The sequence below is a fragment of the Anticarsia gemmatalis genome, chromosome 12 (assembly GCF_050436995.1).
Source record: "Anticarsia gemmatalis isolate Benzon Research Colony breed Stoneville strain chromosome 12, ilAntGemm2 primary, whole genome shotgun sequence".
NCBI lineage: Eukaryota > Metazoa > Arthropoda > Insecta > Lepidoptera > Erebidae > Anticarsia > Anticarsia gemmatalis.
Genome location: NC_134756.1, coordinates 12,466,005 through 12,492,495, shown reverse-complemented (window position 1 = coordinate 12,492,495; position 26,491 = coordinate 12,466,005). Strand labels below are relative to the sequence as shown.

Below are 26,491 nucleotides of genomic sequence, written 5' to 3'. Positions count from 1 at the left end.
TTATAAAGGTCAATGCGCCGAATGGGTTTTATATTAGACTTAAGTTTTAAAGAAAAATGTTTTGTTTTTTTAATAAAAAAATCATGATCATATTTTGCGGCAAGTGGATATGTTAATTAAGGTTATTTTAAAGAGGATATCTGGTAAACCACGAATTAATTTCATAAACGTAATGTTCTGGTCGAATTTACACTTAGGACATGAGTATGAACTGACTTTATCAACAAATTATGAATACTATTATTTACATCAATTTTAACGCTCATTACGTTTCCTACATTTAATTCATAACACCAATCAGCTTTCCAAACATGAATGGAACAGAAAACGTAGGCTTTTTATACTTTTATAGACCTATTGTTACCGCGAGGTCAATGACCTGTATGTACTCTCCGATCGGTTATATACAAACAAGTGGGTGACAGAGTTCCAATGGCGTTTTTATAAGGCGTTACTCTATTGTTTATTTTACAGTAATGTTACATATTTTGTAGTTACGTGAAAGATAATTTAACCTTGGATGGGAAAATTTGTTTCATAGCTGTATTGATAGCGGATATTATTGTTTTCGATCAGAATATTTTGTTAAAGCTTTTTTCTGAATATGAGTTGATTAAAAGTAGATAGTTAAGTAGGAGGTCGGTGATAATAAAATCTAAGTTAATATACATGCATAATGAGGATAATATATTTGTGTAGTAAGATTTCTTGACGAATTGTGACATTACAATAGGTTATTTCTTTTTATGTTGTCGGTTCATGTTATCTATACTATACTAATATAATAAAGCTGAAGAGTTTGTTTGTTTGATTGTTTGTTTGTTTGAACGCGCTAATCTCAGGAACTACTGGTCCGATTTGAAAAAATATTTCAGTGTTAGATAGCCCATTTATCGAGGAAGGCTATATATAGGCTAGATAACATCACGGAGCGGAGTAGCAACGAAAAATGTTACAAAAACGGGGAAAATGTTGACCCATTCTCTTAGGTGACGCAAGCGAAGTTGCGCGGGTCAGCTAGTTATTTATATTTTTTATGTTTGGCTTTTAATAATTACTTATTAATATAGATAGGTACTTAACAAGTTTAGGGGCTATCATGTACCAGCCCATCTGTTTGTTTCCATCGGAAACCTTGACGTCGTTTTGTTCGAAATGTATCTTTAGTATTGTCAAATGACAAATAAAACATAACACATTTAACACACCTGACTTTGCGGCCCACTCTTCAACGACGTGAAGTTAGCCATGGACCTCACATCCAAGTCTCTCTGGTACATCGCACTCCTCCGGCCTGGAGGTCCATACTGCTGGTATAAGGCATCAGCTCCCAAAGCCTGGGGCTGTCGGTGGGGGGTGCTGGCTAACATCTCCTGAGACCTGGCTTGAGGACTCATCATCATTTGGGATTGCACCATCTGTTGCTGCTGCATTAGTTGTCTGTTGATGAAATAAGATTGAGTGATTAAAAACAGATATAGATAATATTACGATTTTTATACTTGAAGGTGTATGCAGCTGTGTATAGAATACACCCACGTTTTGCCATTGTCAAGGATTGATAAGATAAGATTGACCAAATTACAGCAGTCATATAGCTCAAAAGGCTGTGAAGGTGAATAAGTACATGTGGTTAACCATATTATTTCACACAGTAAGTAAACATCCTGTAACCGTAGTTTCAGTCACTGGGTAGCTATAGCCAGTGCTTTACTAAATCAAGCGAAGTCCCCAAAGAAATTATATTAAAGAAAAAACTGCTAAGAGACTAATAATTTGATTACTCAGTGCTAAGACAAACACTAAAAGCTACTACAAAGTAAAAAGCAATAGAATCACGAAATAAATTGTCTATCGTGCGTATCGTACGTCGAGTATCACGACTAACAATCTAACTAGATGGTATAGTGATTAAAATTTTAAATACAGACACTGTTCAATAAGTAAGGAAATCAGAAGGGTGGTCCTATCAATATTCAGCACCACGTGCGGACAATGACACCTTTGCTTGCATCACATTAACTTCAGAATATTGTAATATTGAGCTTGTAACGGAACGGCTTTCAGGAGAGGCTTGTATGACTATAGATATAAGATAAGCTATGATAAGTAAAGGAAATCACGTAAATATTAGGATAGAAAGATAAGTTAAATGACTTGGCTCTAGTTTTCATTGTGCAGAAAACATTGCAGGGGAATATGATCATGAGTTTTAGAAGTATCAATTTGGCTTGAATTTAGTAAGACTGATGGCTCCAATTATATCAAAAGTTGACGAGATCTGAGTTTCTTGAAGGGTCAGCTCCTTTGAAACTAAGACGAAATGAGGTTTCGGTATATTAATATAATTTAAAATTACCTGTGGGGTGACGGACTAGGATACGCCATATTATTCGCAAGTCCATGTGTGTACTGCATCTCCGGCCGTGTCTGCGTCATGGGTCGTCCATAGATCCCTTGTTCCACCTTCCTCGGTCCGCTGTCCCTCGGGGTCACCTGCTCCGGCGGTTCAGGCCGTCGTTCTGGCTCCGGCCGTTTTCTTTCCTCACTATTATTCAAACTAGGTTCCTGTTCATTGTTCTTTTCACCGTCATTCACATCTTTACTCTTAAACCTGCTCGAGATCATATCTTTAAGCGTATGATATGTTTTACTGACAGACTTAGCGCTTTTCGGAGCATCTCTCGTATTATCTTTACCAGTTTCAACTGTAACTGTTATAAGTTGAGGATTGTTAGGCGTGTCTTTGCCGTAAGTCTTAGCAGGTATAGGAGGTTTCGGAGAGTCATAATTCTGTATATTTCTGGCCACAGCACCTTGGTTTTGGTTCATATTATAGCCGTATTGGTCGTGATATTGTCTGAACTCCGTCGACGTCCCGGCTTGCTGGTTCTGCGTGAGAAATAAAAATTAAGTATATTATTGTTTCCCAGTGCTGTGGGAAACCTCCACAATGGGTTGTTAGGCAGTTCAAATTGTTGGAGTATGTTTGGTGTAGCTGTAAACGTGGTAACGTTTGGTGAAAGGCGCATTATTAAGAAGGAAATTATGAAAATAAGTGGCTTTAATTTACTTAGAGGCAATCGAAAGTTTATTACTTTGTGTTTTCTGTACTCGTAAAATTTTATTTATGTAATGCATGTACCTACCATGATGTGGTAAACTGTATGCATATGGAGTATATTATTATAAAAGACTATGCCTTCTGCAATGTACGCATTGACTTATAGCTTTTGGTTGAAGATACAACTAGATTTCATAACTTTTAAGAAGTAATTAACCGTCTATAATAAGCATAACAGATCTCCATTAAACATAGACTGCTCTACAAACATAGTTTACAGATCAAAGCTAAATTTAACAAACCAAAACAATAGCATTGAGCCAAAGATCTCCACTACCGATTGCCTACAAGGCTGCTTATAACACAGGCCACACAGATCTATGAAGTCAAAGGAGCCGCCACAGTCACCTCGCACCTTGCGGCGTGTCGTACCTACATAAAGGAAACCCCTGCATTTTTGTCACCGGATGCATTAATAGCTGAGTCAACACTACCACACTTCTAGTACAGAATTAAACTGATTCGTTTTGATTAAACTTGTTTTAAAACTTATTTATGTAAACTTAGATTTTTTTAGTGGAATTCTTTTCATAAACACAACAAATCTTGCTAGATTTATTGTAATGATGATGATTTAAATAAGTTCTACATTTTTACAATTTATAATAAAATAAAACTCATCAGTAATAGATCCAAACCGTACGTAAACTAGTCAAAAGTATTTACAGATTATAATAATAATATGAATTTGCAATCATATTTTTTTAGATCATGAATTCAAAATATGCACTATAAATAATATAAACAATAACAAAATCGTCGCTAACTGTCTTGAGACACACTATTCCAAATAAATCAGCAGTTAGACAGATAAAAAAAATCACTCAAATATAAAGTTGGGTACTTCCATTAAATCAATGACAAACGAAACAACATCAAACAAAAACAATTCGATATACCGACTTTACAACAAAGTCGATATTATTGCCCACAGCTGAGCAACCACTGCCTTCCATTCAAAAAACCAAACACAAAACTCTTTAAGACACCAACAAATCACATTATACTAACATTATTCTCTAAAGCGAACTCCACCATTTTCACAGTCTCACAGTTTCACAGGTTCACAGATTCACAGTGTTTCACATGACACGGCAGTAGATGGTAAAGGTCTAAGTAATACTGGCGCGAGGTAGCTCGAGGTGGCGCGAGGTGGCTCGAGTGGCGTGCACCGGATGTGTGCGTTTGGATCCGACCGCGCGCCTACAATACGCGCGGGTTATGTACGACGAACTTAAAGTTTTGTTATAATGTTCGCGGTTTTGAAGGTAACTAATGCCTGGTTTCTGAGGCACATTTTAGGTAGTTTATCTATTCAAAATGTTTATGCAGCTTAAACGCTATTGAATGGATAAACTAACCGCTTATTGTACCTCAGAAACCGGGTATATGTAATTTTTAATTGGTCAGTACGCTTTAATGGTGAAGTGAAGTGAAATGGATTTAGTTACAATTAAAATCTTAATTGTGCATTTGTGTTATTACTGACAACTTTTTAATTATAGTTTTCAGTTAATTTAGCATTCCGCTGTTTAAAAATTATCAAAACCCCTTACGCTAGACCAGGATTACTTTTGAATATAGGGGTTACTTTAAAATGACAAAAAATGGGCATGTTTAAGGTCAATTACACTATCTGAAGTGCTACAATTTTATTTATAACAATATTTATCACCAATAACCGGAAAACTGAACACGTCGCTAGCTTTTCAAGCGAGCTACTTTATTATTTCTAGAATCAAATTAATCCCAAATTTTCCTTAAGTTATTCCATTCAAAACTACTTGAATATTTAGTACCATATAGATAACATATAAAACACCATGATTGTACCATTGTAACTGTAGTAAACAGCATAATGCGTTACTTTCACAGTTTCTTCGCTACAAATAGCACATATGGGTACTATTCAATTATTACGCGCGCTACTATTAAATCGTTTATGTATTGTGCTTCAAGCGCCTATTATGGCCTTGTAACTGTTCATAGTTTTATGTGTGAATGAATTGAATACCATATACTTATGGAACTGTGTATCTAGTTTTCCTTATTTTCTGTTACAAGTGTAAGTGTTAAAGATGTAAAGTACTTTCCAACTCTCTTTCTAATAAACGTCGTGTAAAATCTAATTAATAATACAGAGTTTTGTAATTTTCAATCAATTTTGAATCTGCATACGAAAAAGAGTATAAAAGAAAAAACGCTAAGCTGTGAACGTATTTTTTTAATTTATTCTAGAAAATATTTCCTTAACATGGTATTTTTAGTATAATCAAAACCTAAGCAAATCGATTTACAAATTACCCGGATAGATCTCAAAACCTTAGATATACATACAAATTCAAAATCGCATTAAGAAAACTATTTACAAATCACCTCTTTCATGCACATCAAAGCACACCCGAACTTAATTCCAAACGCTACGAAATTCGCCCTCGTATCTTAATTTCAAAAGCTCAAACATTCGTCGTATAGAACCGGCACTGGTTCAGTACAGCTCGGCACACAACCGTTGTTTCTCCGTACGCAACACGACGTACATCAACGTCGCATGCGCATCATGAATTTTTATGCGCTACTCTGTACCGGCGACGAGCTATTCGTTTCATAACGTTTACTAACAAATATACTATATTTGGATCTATTTGGCCTTTGTTTTTAGTCAAGTATGCAAAGGAGAGTAATGTTTTTTCATCGATATTTTTAAATCTAGGCTCTGAACAGAATTGTGCTGTAGAATTTTATGGACTTTTGTACTACTCTCTATTTTTGCATTATGTGCTTTTATAGATAAAATTGTCGGAAAATGGTACTGACCATAAAAAATCGTTAAATAATATTAATAAGCTTTTCTATATTAGAAAAATATCACTTCAACATCTTTATTAACCATTGACCATTGCAGGCCTAAAGCTGCTTATGTTTGAAAATTCATTTCTAAGTTAAATTTTTAATTATATTGTCTAATGTTTATTCTATTCTTTACTTATAGTACAACCTTGAATGTGTCATTTTACCTAAAGTTTTAGTTCTAAGATAGTCACTTTAGCAGCTGATACTAACATGCAAATCAAATCAGTGCATTGAAGTAAAGTGCCGTAGCTTAGTCACATGGCTCAGTTGTGTAACCGGTCGCCACCCACGTCAGAGCATCAGGTTCGAATCCTACACGCAACGTTTGATTAAATTAATTGAACAATAAATATTGTCGGCGTTCGTTAAGGATATACTCTAAATGGGGATAAAGCTTGGCTTTTAAGAGTGAAGTGCAATTAACAATTTATGAGTCAGTCAATTCATTCATGTGCAGTAGTTCGTGCACTCGCCAACAGGTGGCACTACTATACCTACTGAACAGACTATATTAGAACTGATTTTCTTAATGCGAGAGTAATATAGACAGTATAAACATTACACACTACACATCTTGTCGAAAAATAAATTATTTTAAGATCGCTAGCTTGTAGTTTTACAACATAATTAAGCCGAACAATTATTTTTTGAGCACCTTTTAGTCGTAATTTCTAAAAGCTTTTTCCTTAAACTAAGGCAGTCTATTGCCTCGTCACACCAATAGGGATTTTTACTGAATAAGGTATCTCAATAAAATTATAACTCGTGAATTCTAAATTCAAGGAATGCAGGTAAACAATATTTTTATGCCGATTGATGTAAACAAAGCTGAGTAATATTACCTGGCAGTGAGCCAATATAAAGCTCTCACAAGTCTTATAGTATTGTATAATTACTACAGGTATGTATAACTTACTTACTACTTACATTAAAATTAAATTACTTAAATTAATAAATAAAATGAAGGTTTACCTAGCAATATTAGTCGTAGAGGCAGAATGTTTTCCACTTTTGGAATACATAATAGATAAATGGACGAAGTATTTTTAAAGGTGTTTAAAAATGTTATTTAGATATGTCTTGGAGAAATTGAGCCATAATATGTGTTGGTATTCTCTTTGCATGATGCAGTATTATAACTTGATACCAATGATAGTGCCTACACAGGAATGCTATTGTTATTGTCATAGAAGTACTCAAGCACAAGACCCTGCGAGGACCAGTCCCTACTTTATACAATTTTATAACTCGCTAGGAGTGATTCAAGGGAATCATTAGCACAACCTTGTAGCAGCAGTCCTGTTAAATGTCTGGCATTCCAGACTGGATTCCAGTCACGATTGTACCATATTCGCTTGTACCTGTCGCGGTTGGAATTACTAATTGTTATGTATTATGAGAATACATCCATGTGACTCTCAAAAATGTCTTAATTTATACTGAGATAAAATTAACGTTAGGTAAACATGTAAATCTTTTTTTGATGCCTTTTATGTATTAGTTGGTTATTTTTTAATAACTTCTAATATTAGGAGGAATACTTAGAACGCAAAAAAGGAAAATTTCGTAATTTTTTAGCTTTCCGTGAGTTTTTCCATTTTACTCTATTATGCATGAATGATGGAGAGGTAGTAGATACAGAGAGAGAGAGAGAATCCCCATAACACGCATGAAAACTTTTTATGAAGTCTACGATCAGATTTCGATTTGCTTTGCAATTAGTAACTTATGAAACGTGGGCTGTAATTAATGTTGTAAAAATGCTTAAAAACTAAAAGTTCGGAAATAAGTTAGTTTAAAATTATCTCTAAAGCCTGGGTATAATAAACTTCACAATCCAAATACTGTATGTTAAGCAAAACATATAAAAAGCAGCCTGATCCTTCCTTATTCTATTCTTAACTAAATAATTTTACATATTGATAACCTAATTGTGAATCTGCAAACGTACTGTGACGTCACTTTAAACCCGACCTTGGCTCAGTCACTGTATGACGCATCTCTATTTTATTTTCCAACCTTATACCACTAACTTTAGGGTTGAAATTTGCTCAGCAGGATTTACAGTAGGCAGTGACCGTTGAGGTATTTTCGCATACAGAAAAAATAAATTTTCTGTGCCTAGAATATATGTGGGAAGGTAATGGTAGGAATAAAATTTGATGGGTTGTTGTCATAGGGAGGGGGTTCGTAATGACGATACATTATGGGTAATAACCTGAATTACTTGTGGGTCGTTTTGTGGTTAGTAGATGATGCTTAGCTTCTGGAGAATTAAAAGTGTCCTGTGTACAAACTACTGGAAAAGTTATAGCAATGCTGGACTAGTAGTGAAGATAAGGGTTTAAGACAGCTAATTTTGACATTATCTACCAGTACTTATTAATATATGGTGTAAAATATTTAGTTTTGTTTTAAGATCCGCCTCTTTCAAGGCTATTTACATATTGTTAGAGCTAGAAATAATCTAGTATTATTTCGTACTCTTAACCAAATTCTCCAACCTATACTTGGCTTGTGTGGTGGACTCATGACCTAACCCCTATTTCTTTCCGGGAGGAGATCCTTGCCCAGCAATGGATAGTAACGGCTTCAGTTTCTTTATTATTTTGACAAACATTTTTGTTATTGTGTTAGGCCACTTTATCTTTCCTCATAGACATCCATATTAATTCATTTATAAGCGTTATTTTTCCTATATTTATACCATGGTATCAAACACAACAGTTAATACACCATAGTCTTCCTGTTGGTCAATGACCATGACGACTGGCCAACCATACAGATGGATTAAGTTCCTTGCCCTTACAATTATCACGTATGTCTTGTATATGCTTAGCTGTCACGCTTCGGTGCTTCTAGTAAGTACTGAGACGTTCCGGGTTTGATTCCAGGGCAGGATAGTTGAGATTTTTTGTTGAGCAGTGATTGGTTAATGCGAGCTTTCTTTAATACTGTAGACTTATTGTAGCTTATAAGACTTGGATGTTAAAGTATTGTTTTAATTTTTCAGGTACTTTCAGATAAATATAGTTAGTTTAAATAATTACCCGAGTGGTTAAGGTGGTCGTCATGCCCATTGCGTCGGGAAGTCGTGGGTTCGATTCCTACACGGAACAATTATTTTGAGCGAACCATAAATAGTTATTTCGGGTCTGGTTTCGGTTGTTATTTGCGTCCGTTGTTTGTATGTTTGCAAAAATTTTAATCAATTTCTCATTCGAAGAAGGTTGTTTTCCTGATTGTTTGAAAATTTCTGTAATCAAACCCATTTTCAAGAAAGGGGACAAATCAGATATAAGTAACTATCGCCCCATAGCCCTTATTCCTATTATAGCCAAAATCTTTGAAAAAATTATGCAGCATCGGTTAATACAGTTCCTAAATAAATATAATATTCTTAACCAACAGCAGAATGGCTTTCAAAAAGGAAAATCGACAACGCTAGCAGTTTTTAATTTGGTTAATAAAATACTCCAAAACTTAGATAAAAATATACGCACGTCAGTGGTTTTCTTTGATTTAAGTAAAGCGTTCGATGTTGTACCACATAGCAAGCTACTTTCGAAATGTGATAAATATGGGATCAGAGGTATTGCAAATAAATGGCTTGAAAGTTATTTAACTGGTAGAACGCAGTTTGTAGATATCCTCAGTGTTAATAAATGTATGCAAGAAATCCACATTAAATCGAATTCTGTGCAAAACCAACTCGGTGTCCCCCAAGGAAGCATACTAGGTCCACTGCTTTTCTTAATATTTATAAATGATCTGCCTGAAGTCACTCATCATGATTGCACACTCTTTGCCGACGATATAGCAGTAGTAATATCAGACTCTAAGGTAAGCAACTACAATGATGATATAAACAGTTGCATAACTCAAATTGTCTCATGGTTGGATTACAATGAACTCAAAGTTAATATTAATAAAACAAGATTTATGCAATTTTATAATAGATATCCAAACAATAATGATCTTAGAATTAGATATAAAGACGAAAATATCCATGAGTCACAAGATGTTTCCTTTTTAGGTATAATTCTAGATAGCCAGTGCCGTTGGTCTTTACACGTAAAAAAAGTTTGTAGTAAAATAAATAGATTTGCTTATGCACTCTGGCGGTTGACAAAAGTGGCTAACCAAAATACAGCTATTCAAGCTTATCATGGATATGTAGCATCGATAATCAGATATGGCATCCTTTTGTGGGGTAACTCTGCTGAGGCCCATAAAGTTTTTATAGCACAGAAACAATGCATCCGTGCTTTAGCCGGTGTTCCACCACTAACTTCTTGTAGGCTATTATTTCCAAAACTAAAACTATTGACGTTACCATCTATCTACATCCTGGAATGTTGTTATTTTGTAAAAACCCATCCTTACCTTTTTCAAAAATGGAGTGATCATTGTAATTTTAATACCAGGCATCCAGATAGATTACTTGCGCCTAGTATGCGAACTGAATTGTATCGTCGAAATTGTTACTCAATGGCTATAAAGATGTATAATAAATTACCAAAGGATATTATAAATCTACCAAGCAAAGTATTTAAGGCTCGGCTCTGGTCGTGGCTTGTAACCAAAGCTTTTTACTCTGTTAATGATTACTTACAAGAAAAAATTATTATTAACTGTTTACCTGCTGTTTCAATGTAAGTTGTTATAATTCTGTAACTGATATAAATTTACTATTATTGTTATTTTTTATTTTTTTATTAATATGTGTGTAATTATAATGGAAAATAAGAGTAAGACAGTACTGGATTAAATTATACTACTTGTTATATTAAGTTTCTGTTTAACTAAAGTTTTGCATGCTGTCTACAGCCAAACATATGAGACTATCCATTGTAACACCTTTTGTACTATGTTTGATGCAAATAAAGATTATTATTATTATTATGTAAGTCTGTACCTCATCTCGGGACTATGGAGTCCCGGATTTTTGGTAGGCGTGCGTGGGGCCGAAGCCAACACGTAGAGGCCCTTTTCGACTGCTTTAATATTTAAAAAATGTATGATGTCACAATCCGGTGATTATCCCTGTTTACACTATAAAGTGCACCCAAGGACAATCACCGGACTGTGTGGAACTATGGCAAAACTAATGGAAAAAACTACTTGGGCTATTGGGATGGGTTGCTTGTGGACTGGAGTGTTGGTGATCTATAGGGACTATGGCGCCTGCCGATAACTATGTTAAAAACATGTAAAAGTGGCAGACGGAGACTTGCCAACTCACAAACTGGGCCCCCTAAACTAGTCGCTGAAAATGCAACAAGGGGGCAACAGGGACGTGAGCGGCTGAAGGACGGAGAGGCCTCGCTGGACGTTAAACTCAGATCATTTGCTCCCTGAGGGTCCGGCATCACTGGCCCACTAGCCATTATTATTATTATTATTATTAAAAGTCCCCGCGATACGAGCAATTCTTAGCGCGGGAGAAGTCTTTATAAAAAGAAACATAATACCTTATTCTAATTTTATTGTGGGCATTTGTGGGTATTCAATACCAATTTTAATTGTATTGTACGTACAAACAACTATTTTCAAGTTATTAAATACAATAATATTTCAAAAAGTAATAAAACTAAACCTTATAATCAAGAGCCACTAGCTCACATTTGAACGTCTCAGCCGATCAACTTTCTAGCCGCGATAATACTTCTATTATGATGAAGTACAGTTCGTATCCTAGTGTTCCAGTCTAGCGATATCTGATAGCCGTTAGGTGAAACATATTTATACTTTAGAGCTATTTATATTAAATGGCTTTGGAAATAAGGCTGCCTGTTGAAATTGATCCGTTTACCAGCTTTTTTGGTTAAATGAGACCACTCCCGCACTAAGATTTGCTCTTGTGTCGCAGGGACTTTACAAACATACGAATGGATACAAAGTTCAACCAGGCTGGACAACTATAAACAATAATTTTGGAATTGGTCAGTGGTCAACCTAGTGTCAAAGTTGTTCAAGCCGCCCGTTCAAGGCCTTTGACATGGCTAAACGACTGTTCCCTTAGTAGATAACAGCCGGGACCGACTTTTTACGTGCCCTCCGAAGCACGGAGACGCCCAGTTCAAATACCACTATGCGGTCACCCATCTATGAAATGACCGCGCCAACGGTTGCTTAACCCACAGATTGTGACTAATTGGCTGTCGTAGTGACTGCGTAATTAATAGAGTTAATGTATCATAAGTTTTAAAACTTCTGTGTCTCTATCCCTAAGTACTTGTTAATTATCAAGCAGAAGTTGATAACGAGCAATTATTGCTGTTAAAGATAGACTCCTAATTTTTGATAGGAGAAAAAAAAAATTTACATGAAAGGAAGCCTACCATTTTTTATGAAAAACGATAGTCAGGCTCACGTGGAAAAGTAGAAAAATCTCGTAAAGCTTTTATAAAAATCTAGCCTTATTGGTAACCCTACTTGGTTAAAACACCGTACTTTAGGACTCTTAGCTGAGGTATCGGTGCCATTTGTGAAATGGACACCTGATCACTCGCAAGTCTCAAGTACTGTAATCATAGAACAGTCTCGAAAGTGGACAGCTTAGAATATCCCGTTCAGTCAAGTGGAAAGAATAGTGTTCATTCTGTTTTACTGTAAGTTGTCGTTTTCTAAAGTATTTAGGACAAAATAATGAAAACTGCGCAAATTTTGGAAATGATTTCCTCTCAGAATGAGGGAGAGATTAAGCTCTATAAATATTATTATTTAATAAATAAAATAAATAAAATATAAATAAATATTATTCTGAATATTAACCTTAGATATGTTATTGAAAATCATTGTATTTTGTCTCTAAGTAAGTAAATAAGACATCATAATCACGGGTTGAATGATAATGGTTAAGGAACTACGAAAATATTACGAAGCTCACATTTCACTTCTAGGTGATTTATAAGCAAATAATAATACCAAAGAATATTATTTAATTTAAAGAGATTTAAAAAAGTAACATCTATAAAATTGAATATTCAATTCCAAAACGGCACATGCCTTATCCATTATTAAAGTTAAAAGTGCTTCTTCAAAACTGCATATTCAACCGTGTTCACGTACAATAATGTTAAAAGTCGTACCTCAGCATGTGTCCAGGCTGACAGAGCTTTTGGTGGAGTATCAGGCGCGACGGCTCCAAGTCTGCCCCTCTTCCTCGCCTCTTGGAGAATAGGCACCTTGGAGTTCTTGTCACCTGATGACAGGATCACTTCGCGTTCTATCTGAGGAGTTAGAGATAGGTTGTTAAGTTACAATATTGTGAAGTCTTCTGTGAATCTTCATACTGTGAAATGTTTTGCCTTAAATTAATAAATAAATTTAACTTCTTAATGTCCCACTGCTAGGCATGCGTCTCCTCCCGAAAAGTGAGGTTTTAGGCCTTATTATAAAAAAAATAAAACAAAGTACCTAATTCTTTTGGGCACCACAGTTGAGCACATTGACAAGGAACGAAGAAACAACTTTAATATCAGACATAGACAGAAATCAAAATCTATGCAATAAAAAAAATAGTAACAAACACCTTGAATTTAATATTTACGCAAATCACACGTATCAGTTTAGATCAACAACACATTCGTTATCTAAAATCATTATACTCACGACATGACGCTTAAACACAGGACCTTGCTATCAATAAATAGCACTACACCTCATACCAAACTAATTGTCAAATATACCAACACTTAAATTCCTAAACCCAACAAAAAACTAAACACCAGCCCAATTGTCAAACCAACCTCACATTTAAAAACAAAGAACACAATCTAAATTCACAATCACTTAATTAAACCTTCCAACAATTCACTGATACACGTTCATCCGTCATTCGATCGGAGCCTGTGTGTTCACTTTCTCTCATACAATAGTCTAGTAAAAACATAATATTCTCAGTGCATTAGAAATCGCGGATATGTTCTATCACGAAAACGTTATGTTAATTGGTTTATGGTTATATTTATGGGGTATTGAAAGTGTGGATGTTTTGATGATGTTTCTGTTATTATTTATTACGGAGTACTTTTGGTTTAATAGCGGTATTAATTAATTTGCTGCTAAGAGTGATGGACCATTTCTAGTTGGAAAACGAAGCTTTCAAGCTAAATCTCTGCTTTTCTAAAATTCCTGAAAATATGGTGAAAAATATTCGTGATAATATGCCAAGAAAAAAAAACTTTTTCAATACTATTAAGTGTAGGAAAAAAGATGTGACACTTATAACACAAAATAATGGTTCTCCAAAATGAGTAACCCATGTTTGATGATTCATATTTTTGATCTCACAAGGTAACCCTACTGTCGTGATTCAGTTGTGTTATCCTCAGAAACTTAATAATTCTATGAACGAACCTGAGAGGTCCCTTGACGTATCAATAAGACCACGTTAAGCATATAGAAGTTTAAAAAGAGTCATATGATTTTATGTTATTGTGTGGTATACGCGCACTATGACTTGTAACTCTCAGACTACATAAGTAAACTTGATTAACATATTCTACAAACAAAAGTGTCTCCATTAATACAGATAGATTGACCGAGGGCATACACTGAGGTACTCTATATATAAGTCACATAACTAGCAAGTCAGTAACCCGGCCGAGGCGACATAACTAGTTGGGACGACAACCCTGACAGATAGGACCATTACTGAATCACATTGAACATGTCACTACTATGTGGATTGAAGACCATTCTGGGAGGTTCCAATAGCACTACGAAATGTTTCATGTACGGTTCCAACAGTAACATAAAGTAGGTATTTCATGTACTACTAAAATTAGTATAATTTGCTTTAAAGAATCGAATAAACATATGTAGGTAGGTATATCTATTTTTTTTTGGAGGAATTATTTGAAGCATTCTGTTTTAAAGGGTTTTTTATTGTTTTCTTTTCCTTTGCAGGTGAGGTGGAATTTTGTGTAATCCAAATCGAAGTTTTCATATTTATGAACTTACAGTAATTGCTCAAGTCAAATTTTTAAGCTTATTGAAAATATCTATAGTTTTTAGTTTGATGATCAGCGAATCTGCTGTTAGTTAGATCAAGATTCTGCTGGAACTCTACTTTTCTGGAATAAAAAATATGAACACGAGATCTTCTTGATATTGCTACTTTTTATGCACTTTCGATATCTGTCATTTGAATGACTGTCGGTTAACAATCTTTATACCAAGTTACAATGTAAATCATCAGTATTTACAACAACCAGACGAGATTTCTCGTTGCTTCTTCGTAAGAGACCTAGTTACTTACAGATAAACATTACCAACTTTAAGTGTCGCTCATAAAGGCTTTGAAGAGTAATTACTTAGCTATTGAAGGCTGTACTTACTGGAAACTTGGCGGAGTGCGTGTGAAGCGCGGCGGGCGCCGAGGGTGCGGGCGCGCCGGGCAGCGCCGCGTCCGGCGCCGGCGGCATTCTGTACGGCGGCACCGGGTCGACCGTGCCTGTGGGACATATATGTATGTGAGAAAAAGAGGTTATTTATGAAATACAAGTTATATGTAAAAATTTATATATAGAGCTTCTGGAGGACCTAAGGCGTGGCTGTGTTGGGCTTTTTCTTTTGGTTTTAAGGATGATTTTGGTAGATCCTAAGTTAAGTGAGTAAGGTTGTCAGCATAACAGTACATAATTAACTTTCCGATTTTAAAGATAGACTTAGGAAATTATCTTCCTATTTTTTCAGATTGTTATGCAAAATTACTACAATGTAAATTAGGGACAATCACAAGGAAATAATACTAAAATAGCGCAGATTGTAGTCTCTTAAGTTATTACATTGACAACAATACGAATGAGAAAGGATTCACATGTCAGAGTCGGGAACGGAAATTGTGCGTTTTTATTTATTTTCTTGTTGTTGGCTTGTTTTACTGAAGTAGATACTAGAAGCGTTCTCAGCTACTTAGTTATATTATTGTGGTTGAATGAGGGCTTGCATTACTATGTAGACAATGTCGAAGATTTGGTTTTATTGTAGTCAAAATGTCTTCGGCTACGAAATCAAATTTTTGATCGTCTTATAACGAATAAGTTATTATACTTTGAATAATTTTACTTGTCTGTCTGATCTGAAAAATCGACACTTAACAATACTTGTGATAATATATTGTTACGTCAAAATGATATTTTCTTTGATAACTTGATATTCCGCATCTTCGGAAAAGCTCAAAGCGTCTGGCATAAGTAAACGAACGCATTGCAATTATAGCAGTCCTTTGCTTTGATAAATCAGTTATCACGTTAAAGAAAATTAAACCTAGCAAAAACAATAATATAGAAACTAGGTACGCATAAGATGAGTTTTTCCTCTCGCTTCAAAGAATCTTGTGGAATGTGGCCAGAGCTTTCATCGCTTTATTTCTACGACCAGTAAGAAACATCGTCTACCATAGCTCGAACGAGTTCAGACATGTTCCCGACTTGTTTTTAAAGACAGATTCTTCCTGTCTGGTTAACTTATACGAGTTAGTTCGCTTTGCATGTTTAATTTGGTGTTTTTAATTATTTTCTTTGAATAGATTTAGTATGTTAAAGGTAAAGACAGGTTTGGTAATCAGATACGAAACGGGGATTCAACCGGGACAGCTCCCATGTTTAGTCAAAACTTGCCTTGCTATAAGCATAGGCAAATCTTTTACGATTGCTATATTTTACCAAGTTAACAAGAAGGAGGACTTAGACTGCCTCCGTAGCGCGGTGGTTGAGGTCGCCACGTCGCTACCACTGCGTCGGGAGGTCGTGGGTTCGATTCCCACACGGAACAATTATTTGTTACCACAAAAAATATCGGGTCTGGTTGTACTTTGTGTTCGTTGCTTGTATGTTTACGTAAAAGTCTCCACGACACGAGGCTCTCGTGTTACCTATTTCTTAGCGCGGGAGTCGTCTTTTTTAAAAGAAAAAAATGAGGTTCTCATTCCGTCTGTATTGTTTTCAAGTGGACCAGTTTAATCAGTTTTTTTTGTTTGAAATGGAGTCTCATTTAAATTTGATCCAGATTTTACGATTACTTTTTTGAAATAGGTATCCATAAATATTCGTAGTTCTGTATATTCCAATGATAAGGTCGTGCTGTAAGTCCATTTTTTTAATAATTATTTTATTCCAAAATAATTTAATTCAATAAAAATCTTGCATTAGTTACAATTTCAAGTGATCTTTTTCCTAAGTAATTTCTCCATTGTGGAATGTAAGAGACAGTTCAACGTATTGTAGCAATTTGTTGAAGCACTCCGACGTAATGAGACATAATGATAGTCATTGTTGAATTAATAACGATTGTTATGAAGAAGGAAGACGTTTGCGAGAGATAACGCGGTAAAAATAGTTCACGCAATTCTTTTAAATTGTGAGTCTTTTTTGTGTGATGATATTAGAAAAAATATTTCTGGAGCACTTTATAATTAATCTTGAGCCTTTTGATGCCAAACTGCATGCCTCGTTTGCCTGAAATTGTCACAAAATTTAGTGACGATTTTAACCGCTAGACAAAAAATAGTCAAATATTTTTTCATAATCTGCATTTCAACCCCAAATATTTTTTCTTCTTTTCCAAGAGACAACTACCGCACTAAAAATTGCACTTGTGTTGCAGGGACTTTTACAAACATATATACAAAGGACTCAAGGTACTTACAACCAGACCCGAAACAACTATTTGTGGATCGCACAAATAGTTGTTTCGGGTGGGAATCGAACACATGACATCCCAGCGCAGTGGTAGTGGTGCGGCCACTACCACTGCGTAACGCCGTTGATACTTTTTAAGTTTTATTAAATTCTAAAACTACCATTTTATTTTTAGTCAATACAAAAACGGCACCGGATATCAAATGACTATAAATAGTTGTTTCTCAGCAAATGTAATAGTTAAGTGGTCTGTGGTGAAGGAAATCGAAGGGAAACCGCAGAGATCAGACCATTTACGAGTTACGAAGAGTACGGCGGGAGCTAGAACGACTACTTTGTGTTATAGAAGTGATCATAGTCAGGTGCACTCGGTAGCAAAACTATCAGAGAGTTTTAAGATAGTTTTGCGTATGTACCTATGTATCTATACTAATGTTATAAAGCTGAAGAGCTTGTTTGAACGCGATAATTTGAATAATTCTTTCAGTGTTAGATAGCCCATTTCTCCAGGAAAGTAAAGCTATATATCATCACATTCATCACGCTACGACCAATAGGAGCAGAGTACCAGTAGAAATGTTACAAAAACGGGGAATTTTTTGACCCATTCTCTCCTATGTGACGCAAGCGAAATTGCGCGGGTCAGATAGTTAGATAATAAATAAAGAGCTAAACGTTTCGGAGCTTTCTAGTGTTTCCTAAACAGTTGCGTATAATGGATGGGAAACCACATTATCACATTTGCAATAAGTTTTTCTATACTTTGGAGGGACGACGCAAAGTCGGTTCACTGTGACAATTTAGGTAAAAGTCGAGTTTGTACCATAATACCTGGCCTACAATACCTAATTATATTCCAAAGCTGGGATAAAGTCTGACAGTTGGTTTCTCAAGAGATTAAGGGCGGGTAAAACCATTAATTTCCTTAAAAAGAAATCCCGAAAGCATTACCCCTCATTAAACTCAAAACCTCATTATATACCTGTACTCCATCATTTAGATCACCAAGTCATCAATGTCGTTGTTTTTGCGACATTAATTTAAGATGAGTAGTGTAGGACAATGACCGGAATCAGCTGAGGACCGGTCCCAAGTCTCAACGGTACCGTTTGTATCGACGCACCAAATACGATCGAGGTATCGGCATGAGACAGTTTTTGTACTCTCTTATGTTTGGCGATTCGAAGAAACTACAAACGTAAGAATGAATGACTGAAGATCTGTTTGGTGAAGATGTCTGAAGTTACAATGATAAATAATCTAATTTTCACTTGTGTACAAAATATGAATATGTGTTGGATAAAATATCCGATAGTTAAGTAACAGCAAGTATGAAAATAATAGCAAAAATTTCATAAAAAAACCAACACTTTACCTTATGTAACTAGTAAATGTCGAAGGATGTATCTATCAAATTTGATAAGTTTATATAATCCCAAACAACAACCAATTTCAAACATCATTTTCGAGTAATTTATGTAAAGATAACCAGTAAATTAAGTCAGTACATAATCGATTACGAAACATCGTTTTGAATGGAGATTAGTGAATTAATCAGAATCTTGTTACTTTTTTGCCATTATTTATTAATTATACATAAGAAACGGAAGTTATAAGTCAAGTAGTTATTAAAAACTTACGTAAATAAACAAACAATGGGAAATTATTTAGAGCGTGTTGTTTCTGAACGGATGGTGTTAAAACAATATGGCGTTTTGGCGGGAAACGAAACGTCATTTGGCTGTCATTAATTCACAATGGCGGTTTTTGCAATTGTTTAATAACTGTTACTCCATTTTGAGAGTCATTTGGGTTGCGTTTTTAGGAACGACAGATTTAATCTTTTGCTAATAATTGTGATGGGCAAAGAAACAAAAACACCAACGATGGCAGACGTGAGTCATGTTTGCGTAACATACAAATGGGCTGCTAGCGCCGTAATACCATCTTATAGAAAATCGGTGGATCAATTTGAATGCAGTTTTTAAGTAAAAAATCTTATGAAAGTTTTCTTCGGTGTAATTCTCCCTTATTTAATAAAGTTTGCTCATTATATATACCAAGATTTTGGTTGGCTTATATCCATCCGCAAAATAAGTAGTAAGTACTGTCTGGTGGCTTTGTGATCTTACTCTATTGAACCATATAAATTTATTACATTTAAGCAACTCTAATTCCGGTTCAACAGCTTCCATATTTATTAGTAAAGTCGAGGATTCTATGTGACAGTTAAGTTTAAAAATAGTTTAACGACTCAGAGTCAGTGTTAGGTCATCAGTATGCGAAACAAGACATGGAGTAAGGATCTTGGGACGCGGCCAACACCATCAGATTATTTTGCATTTACAAATAAATAACATGATAAGATCTTTTTGTTGGCTGTGCGTTATAGGTACTTGAGCTATGGAACAAAGTAAAAAAGTTAGTTAAACCTATTGCTTAGATTTATTTTTCTGCTGGGCACGGGTCTTCATTTTAAATAAGAAAGGAATGTAAACCTTGAGTTTACCACATTTGCCAAGTGCCTGAAGGACTTTTCGTTCTTTCAAAAACACATGAATTCAATTTTAAGCACGTAATATTAACACACAGTATTTAATTCCAATAACTTCAAAAAGCCATTGGTTACTAACCATTTGCCAACAGTTCTTAAGAACCTCAGCTGCGTAGGTGGCAAATGCTTTAACCAAGCTTTGATATCTGTTTTATAGATACTACGCACTATTGACTTATAATCTGCCAATAAACATTTATGTCTACTGCTACAAGACCGAGTCTTTCGTCCACTCTTAGTGCGATAGTTCTAATAGCAAACTAATTTCGCTACAGTCAATAGAGAGCGTCCCACATCCGTCGATGGACCATAACGATCTCTTGATACTAAAGAAATAGTTTTTGTTACTTCCGATACAGCCTTTCAAAACTATACTGTAAATAATTTTATACGCATCGCCACAGTTAAAGTTTGCTTTAAAATCTCATAGATTTAACGGACATTAAAACCGCTTTTCGAAAATACACTTTATAACGTAGATCATAAGGTAGAATTTTGTTTGAAAGTGTTTAGGGTCGAGGGTCTCGTGAATCAGCAGGTGCATCAACCTGCGTTTTTTTGTTATTTGGAACACATCTGTTCTGTTTTAACGTTAAGTTATTGGTCGTACGACTTTGTTTGAAAGATATGAATCATGCAAACGTGTAGCAGAATTGGATATGAAACAGGCGAACTTTTTGCTGCTGTTTGGTTTGGGAGTACAAGGTTCTATGATAAAAAAGGTTAATACGGTCATTTACAGAATTAGGGGACGATTTCTTCAAACACATTGATGATATGTCAATAAAGAATTAAGAGTATCTTAAACCTAACTTCCTTGGGACTTGTATACTTAAAATAACAGTTACTGAAGGCATGCAAAGTACTCAACCAGAAATCGATTAGTTGGAAATGGAATGGAGACTCAACCCCTCTCTTATACTTGGAGAAGACTTCCCAGCAATGGTACAAAATGAGGTTAAAATATATTTGATGACACTGGTAGTGATTGGAAGATAATGTAGTTTATGATGACGATTCAACAAACGTAAGTACCTGCTTCACTTTGACGCCACAATGATGACTTTAGCAAACGCATTAGTGACATTCAGAACAGATACTAAACACATTAAACAATCGCAAGTTGTAATGATAATTCAAATAAATTCATGTCAATTTGCTCTAGATTACACAAGTAGTTCTAGTTTCTAAGTATCATTGTCCCAAAATTGATTTTCTAGGTCATTTATTTGAACGACAGTGTTAATAGCTCTTGTTTCAATCCAAATACAGCAGAATTTATTGGTTTCTAATCTTATCTAAAGATTTATACATCTAGTATTTAAAATAGCAAATTTTAATCTATTTTTAAAAGTCTTGAAACATAAATGATTTATCAAAATGTATTACGTGTTTCCTAAATCGAAAATTAATGTACTTTGGGCCAAAATTGTTTGAAATTTCGTAACAATTTGAATTGGTTTGAAGTGAATGTGTATGTGACATGTAATAATATATGTATGCCATCAAAAACATTCTGTAAAAACCTCAAGTCTCGCCGTAAAAAGTTGTGAGATCGATATAATACCAAGTCGATTAATCTATTTAGTCTCTACTTAAAGGACCTTCTGTCTTAAGTTATTACGTATGTTATTATCATGCCAATTTAAAAAAAAATACCTTTAAAACAAATAGACCGACCTGGCCATCGCATGATTTAATTATTAGTATGTATCACACACTACACAGCACGACGAGAAGTTAATGCTCCTGAAATGTTAATGGCGAATTTGTGTTTTCTTGCGATGACCAAGTCGATCTATATGTTTTAAAGGTATTTTTTTTTTAAATTGGCATGATAATAACATACGTAATAACTTAAGACAGAAGGTCCTTTAAGTAGAGACTAAATAGATTAATCGACTTGGTATTATATCGATCTCACAACTTTTTACGGCGAGACTTGAGGTTTTTACAGAATGTTTTTGATGGCATCTCACTTCTTTTTGTAGAGCGAACATAAGTCCAATTTGTATGGAAAAACGTTTTTTTTTCATAATTCGACATATTTTCCGATGGAAATGTTGTTCAGTTTCATGGGCTAAACACCCTTATCCACCCTATACCCCCGCCCCCGTTATGTCTCATATAGTAGGTACCTATTTACACCTATTTATTTTATTTTCTACTGTAATAATAATTCATTAACTGCAAATGTAACCTTGTAATCTTATACATTTATATGGGATTACAAAGTTATTGTTGCAGTTGGTGTATTTAGAAAACTGGACCGAAATTAGAAAATATTAAATTTTTCCCATGATTAAAACACTAAACCCTATTTGTATTCTAAATTTTAAGCTTCTAAGTCTGCTAGAAGTACCTTAGACTTTTGATGATCGGTGAGTCAGTGAGTCAGTGAATCAGTGAGTGACAAAATTCAAAATTTTAACAAGTTGTCATTCCTAAACTACTGGTTCAAATTGACTGAAATTTTAAATATACCGTGTTTATACAATGACTGATTAGTTGCTGAAAATCCAGGCTTCTTGTTTTATCCACAACGAAATTATAGGGGTGTCAAAAATAGCCCGAATTGCTTCGAGAAAAGGATGTTACGGCCGTGCCGCTTTTTTTTTGCTCGACTTGCGGGGGCACTTCCGTGCCCCCAGATAGATTTATTTATAACCTAGATACATGGTTGAAGGTTTGTTACAGCCGTATATGGATAAAATAGAGTCGTTCTATCATGTACAGATAAATGTTCAATTAAATTAGCTACGTGAGAGGAATAATGATGTATGTTCATGTAAGTCAAATTTTCTGTAGGAAATATTTTAACGATATGTCTTGAAAGGTTATAAAGATAAGTTATGGTACACCCACATTTGAGAGGAATAACGATCTTGTAGAAATGAAAGTAGAAATAACCAAAAGGTTTTCTTGTAATACGCAAGAAGATTTTATGATGAAAATCTCGACTAAATCAAGCACCATCTGTTTTTAAGAAAAATATAATTACCGGTCGCTTATTGCGTAAACCATAAATACGTAAGCAAGCCAGCAATTTTAGCCTCTTCGCGGAAAAATGAAAAATTCTTAAAATTTAAACAACATCGGGACTTCAAGCCTTTATTCTTCTTATGATATGAATTTAGGCCTCACTCTTTAAAAATACCAATAATTAAAATATTTTACCTGTCACATTACATTAGTGCCAGATAATCTATGTCCTAGATAAACAGCAAATGTATGTAAATGACTGTGAAAATTCCATCTGATTAGTTATATTAAAATCGCATAATAATCATTGTACTTTCAATCAACATACTATTTTGACCTTTCTCTATAAGTTAAGACAAAGGCGTTACGTTCTACATTGTTTAGGTCCTGTCAAGCGTCAAATATGGGTCCCATTGTTGTATGAGGTCGTAGTGACAGGTTGACTGGTCACCTTGACTGACTTGACAGGTTGGTTCTTATTGATTGTTGGGCTATAATTGGTATCGTTGAAGTTTTAATACTACAATGTAAATTACTATACAGTGTCTTGTCACTAAATATCTAGGCCGTTGATTTTGAAAAGTAATAATATAAACTGTCATAATTTACATCATCCAGGGAGAGTTATTTAGCAAAACATTTTTTTTGGGTTAGAAATACGATGCGCAATAAGATAGGTCTAGGTGTTACAGTTTAAAATGTACAGCTTCCATAGTGTTCCTTTCATCACTTAATCTTTTGCTTTATACACGATATTGAGTAGATAATGAACTTTTGAGTTAATATATGCATAGTATGTGGTCTGTCTTACGCAGCACATATGTTTAAATAGAAGCAATTTAAAAAAATATTTCTTTAACATTATTTAACATCTTAATAACAAGACAGATATTGTTCATTTCTTTGGAAGCTCAAAATACTTTCATACTTTATGATGTTGATTTTTTGATCGATTCTTATAATTTGAAGTTCTTATAACGTTACTCTTGATTTTGAATACAGTATTTAGAAAGGTCGTCCACCCATTAGCTGTCTATTTCATAGCCAGTACTAAAAGCTTATTGTAATATATTACTCTCTGTGTCCACTAACACTGTGTATAAGCACACAATTATTCCGTCGTGACTCCCCCGGCGTGAGGTGCGAGACAGTTTTACTAATAACTTCCTTGTATATGCATATTATTCTTATTTAATAAACTAGCAAAACTACCAGACAATTTGCTGAACTTGGTACCAGATCGCAGATATTTTTATATATTATCATATTTCAGGAAATACATACAACTTCATCATACATAGTATGCATTATAAATTACAAACCATGCATAGAGCCCTTCTCATTAATTCTATTCAACAATAACAACGAATATTGTTGACAAACGTCTGTATTGGACCAATATGAATAAATGTTTTGATTTTTGACCACTTCTGTCTATGGGTTTAAAACTTTAAATTATGTGAAAATCTGTTCAGTTATTTTTGAGTTCCTTTATTACAAGCAGATAGACGCGACGGGAATTTTTATAATATATTATTTAGTGCTTCAGTGGAATGCTTGAATTCTTCTGTGTTTTATACCTACATTTTAGTTAATTTTAAATGGGTAGTAAAATTCGAAGAGTCTAGACTAGAAGATTAAACTACTTTTACTAGTTTTATGAGGTTGGTGCTATTTGACATTTATATAAACGTGTTAAATATTTTTTACGGCTTTTAACTGTAAGCAGATACTCCTAATAAATTGTGTGTTTTTTTTAATAATCCTAGACACGAAAATATACCCTAAATCAAGAGAGCCGAAAAATTATTCGTCGTCTCGGCTCAGTTACCTCCGTTTTAGTTAGTCCAGTTAATATCATTGTACGTATTTTTTCATTTAAATCAGGATAAAGTTATTAATAAAGACATTAGAAAAGAGTCCTAGATACATCAAATATAATCATTTATTTAATTATTGTGAACTTTGTTTGTTTAGATGTATTATATACAGGCGGACTTAATGCCAAAGGCAATAACCAGGTTCAGTTTCAAACCTAGACCAAAAGCAGGTTACTATCTAATGACATTTCGCTTAATATTAAAACATTAAATTATCATCGGACACATAAATATCATTGGATAACTATGTGATATCTTATTTAGGAGGTAATTTATTCGAGAGATATATTCTATAAATTAACGAGCAAGATTTAATGGCACGTCTAACTTTTACGCGAGTATTGGTTAATTCTGTTATTTATAACTGTAAGCATTAGTTTTTTTTCTAGATTTTGTCATCAAAATCATAGACATTTTTGAGAAAGTGTAGTATATAGTAGCTTGTTGATGTTTGTTGCCCTATTATTCAATAATGATCTTGATTAATATTTCCACACGGTCTCTAGCAGTAAAAAGATAAATGTATGCTTACTGTTACATGTTTGAAGTCAAAGACAGCGGAAATATAGGTGTAACTTTACGCATGGATATAGCGAAGGCTTTATCTTTTTTACTGAAAGTCAGTTTTTATTAATATTTTCTTTGTTCCATTTCGTTAAGTCCCTTTATTTATACCACTAGCTGACCCGCGCAACTTCGCTTGCGTCACATAAGAGAGAATGGGTCAAAATTTTCCCCGTTTTTTTAACATTTTTTATTGCTACTCTGCACCTATTGGTCTTAGCGTGATGATATATAGCCTATAGCCTTCCTCGATAAATGGGCTATCTATTACTGAAAGAATTTTTCAAATCGGACCAGTAGTTCCTGAGATTAGCGCGTTCAAACAAACAAACAAACAAACAAACAAACTCTTCAGCTTTATAATATTAAGTATAGATTAGTATAGATTCGAAACAAATAATTCAAATTGGACTGATAGTTATCTAACAAAAGCTTATTTGTGCAAAAGTATGTTTAAATACAATTGTTTATCTGAATTAGTATTGAGTGAAACTGATTGAGTAATAAGAACGGAATAAATATTCATGAAAAGAATCCTGTCAACATTTAATCTATACTAATATTATAAAGATGAAGAGTTTGTTTGTTTGTTTGTTTGTTTGTTTGTTTGTTTGTTTGTTTGTTTGTTTGTTTGAACGCGCTAATCTCAGGAACTACGGGTCCGATTTGAAAAATTCTTTCAGTGTTAGATAGTCCACTTATCGAGGAAGGCTATAGGCTATATATCATCACGCTACGACTAATAGGAGCAGAGTAGCAATAAAAAAAGTTACAGAAACGGGGAAAATTTTGACCCATACTCTCCTATGTGACGCAAGCGAAGTTGCGCGGGTCAGCTAGTCAAAAATATTCTGTAACACATGTCAACTTTCTACTTCAAGAT

General features: G+C 34.4%; 1 protein-coding gene across 7 annotated transcripts in view; it reads right to left on the bottom strand.

Annotated features, from left to right (window-relative positions):
• LOC142977402 (uncharacterized) overlaps positions 1 to 26,491 on the bottom strand; it is a 74,763-nt gene that overhangs the window by 8,252 nt on the left and 40,020 nt on the right. For all 7 annotated transcript variants that reach the window (XM_076121286.1, XM_076121288.1, XM_076121285.1 and 4 more), the window contains 4 exons: positions 15,325 to 15,440; positions 13,072 to 13,212; positions 2,360 to 2,892; positions 1,209 to 1,440 (listed from right to left, as the gene is read on the bottom strand). In XM_076121286.1, coding sequence (XP_075977401.1) covers positions 1,209 to 1,440; positions 2,360 to 2,892; positions 13,072 to 13,212; positions 15,325 to 15,440 — 1,022 coding nt within the window. The remainder of the gene's footprint in view (positions 1 to 1,208; positions 1,441 to 2,359; positions 2,893 to 13,071; positions 13,213 to 15,324; positions 15,441 to 26,491) is intronic.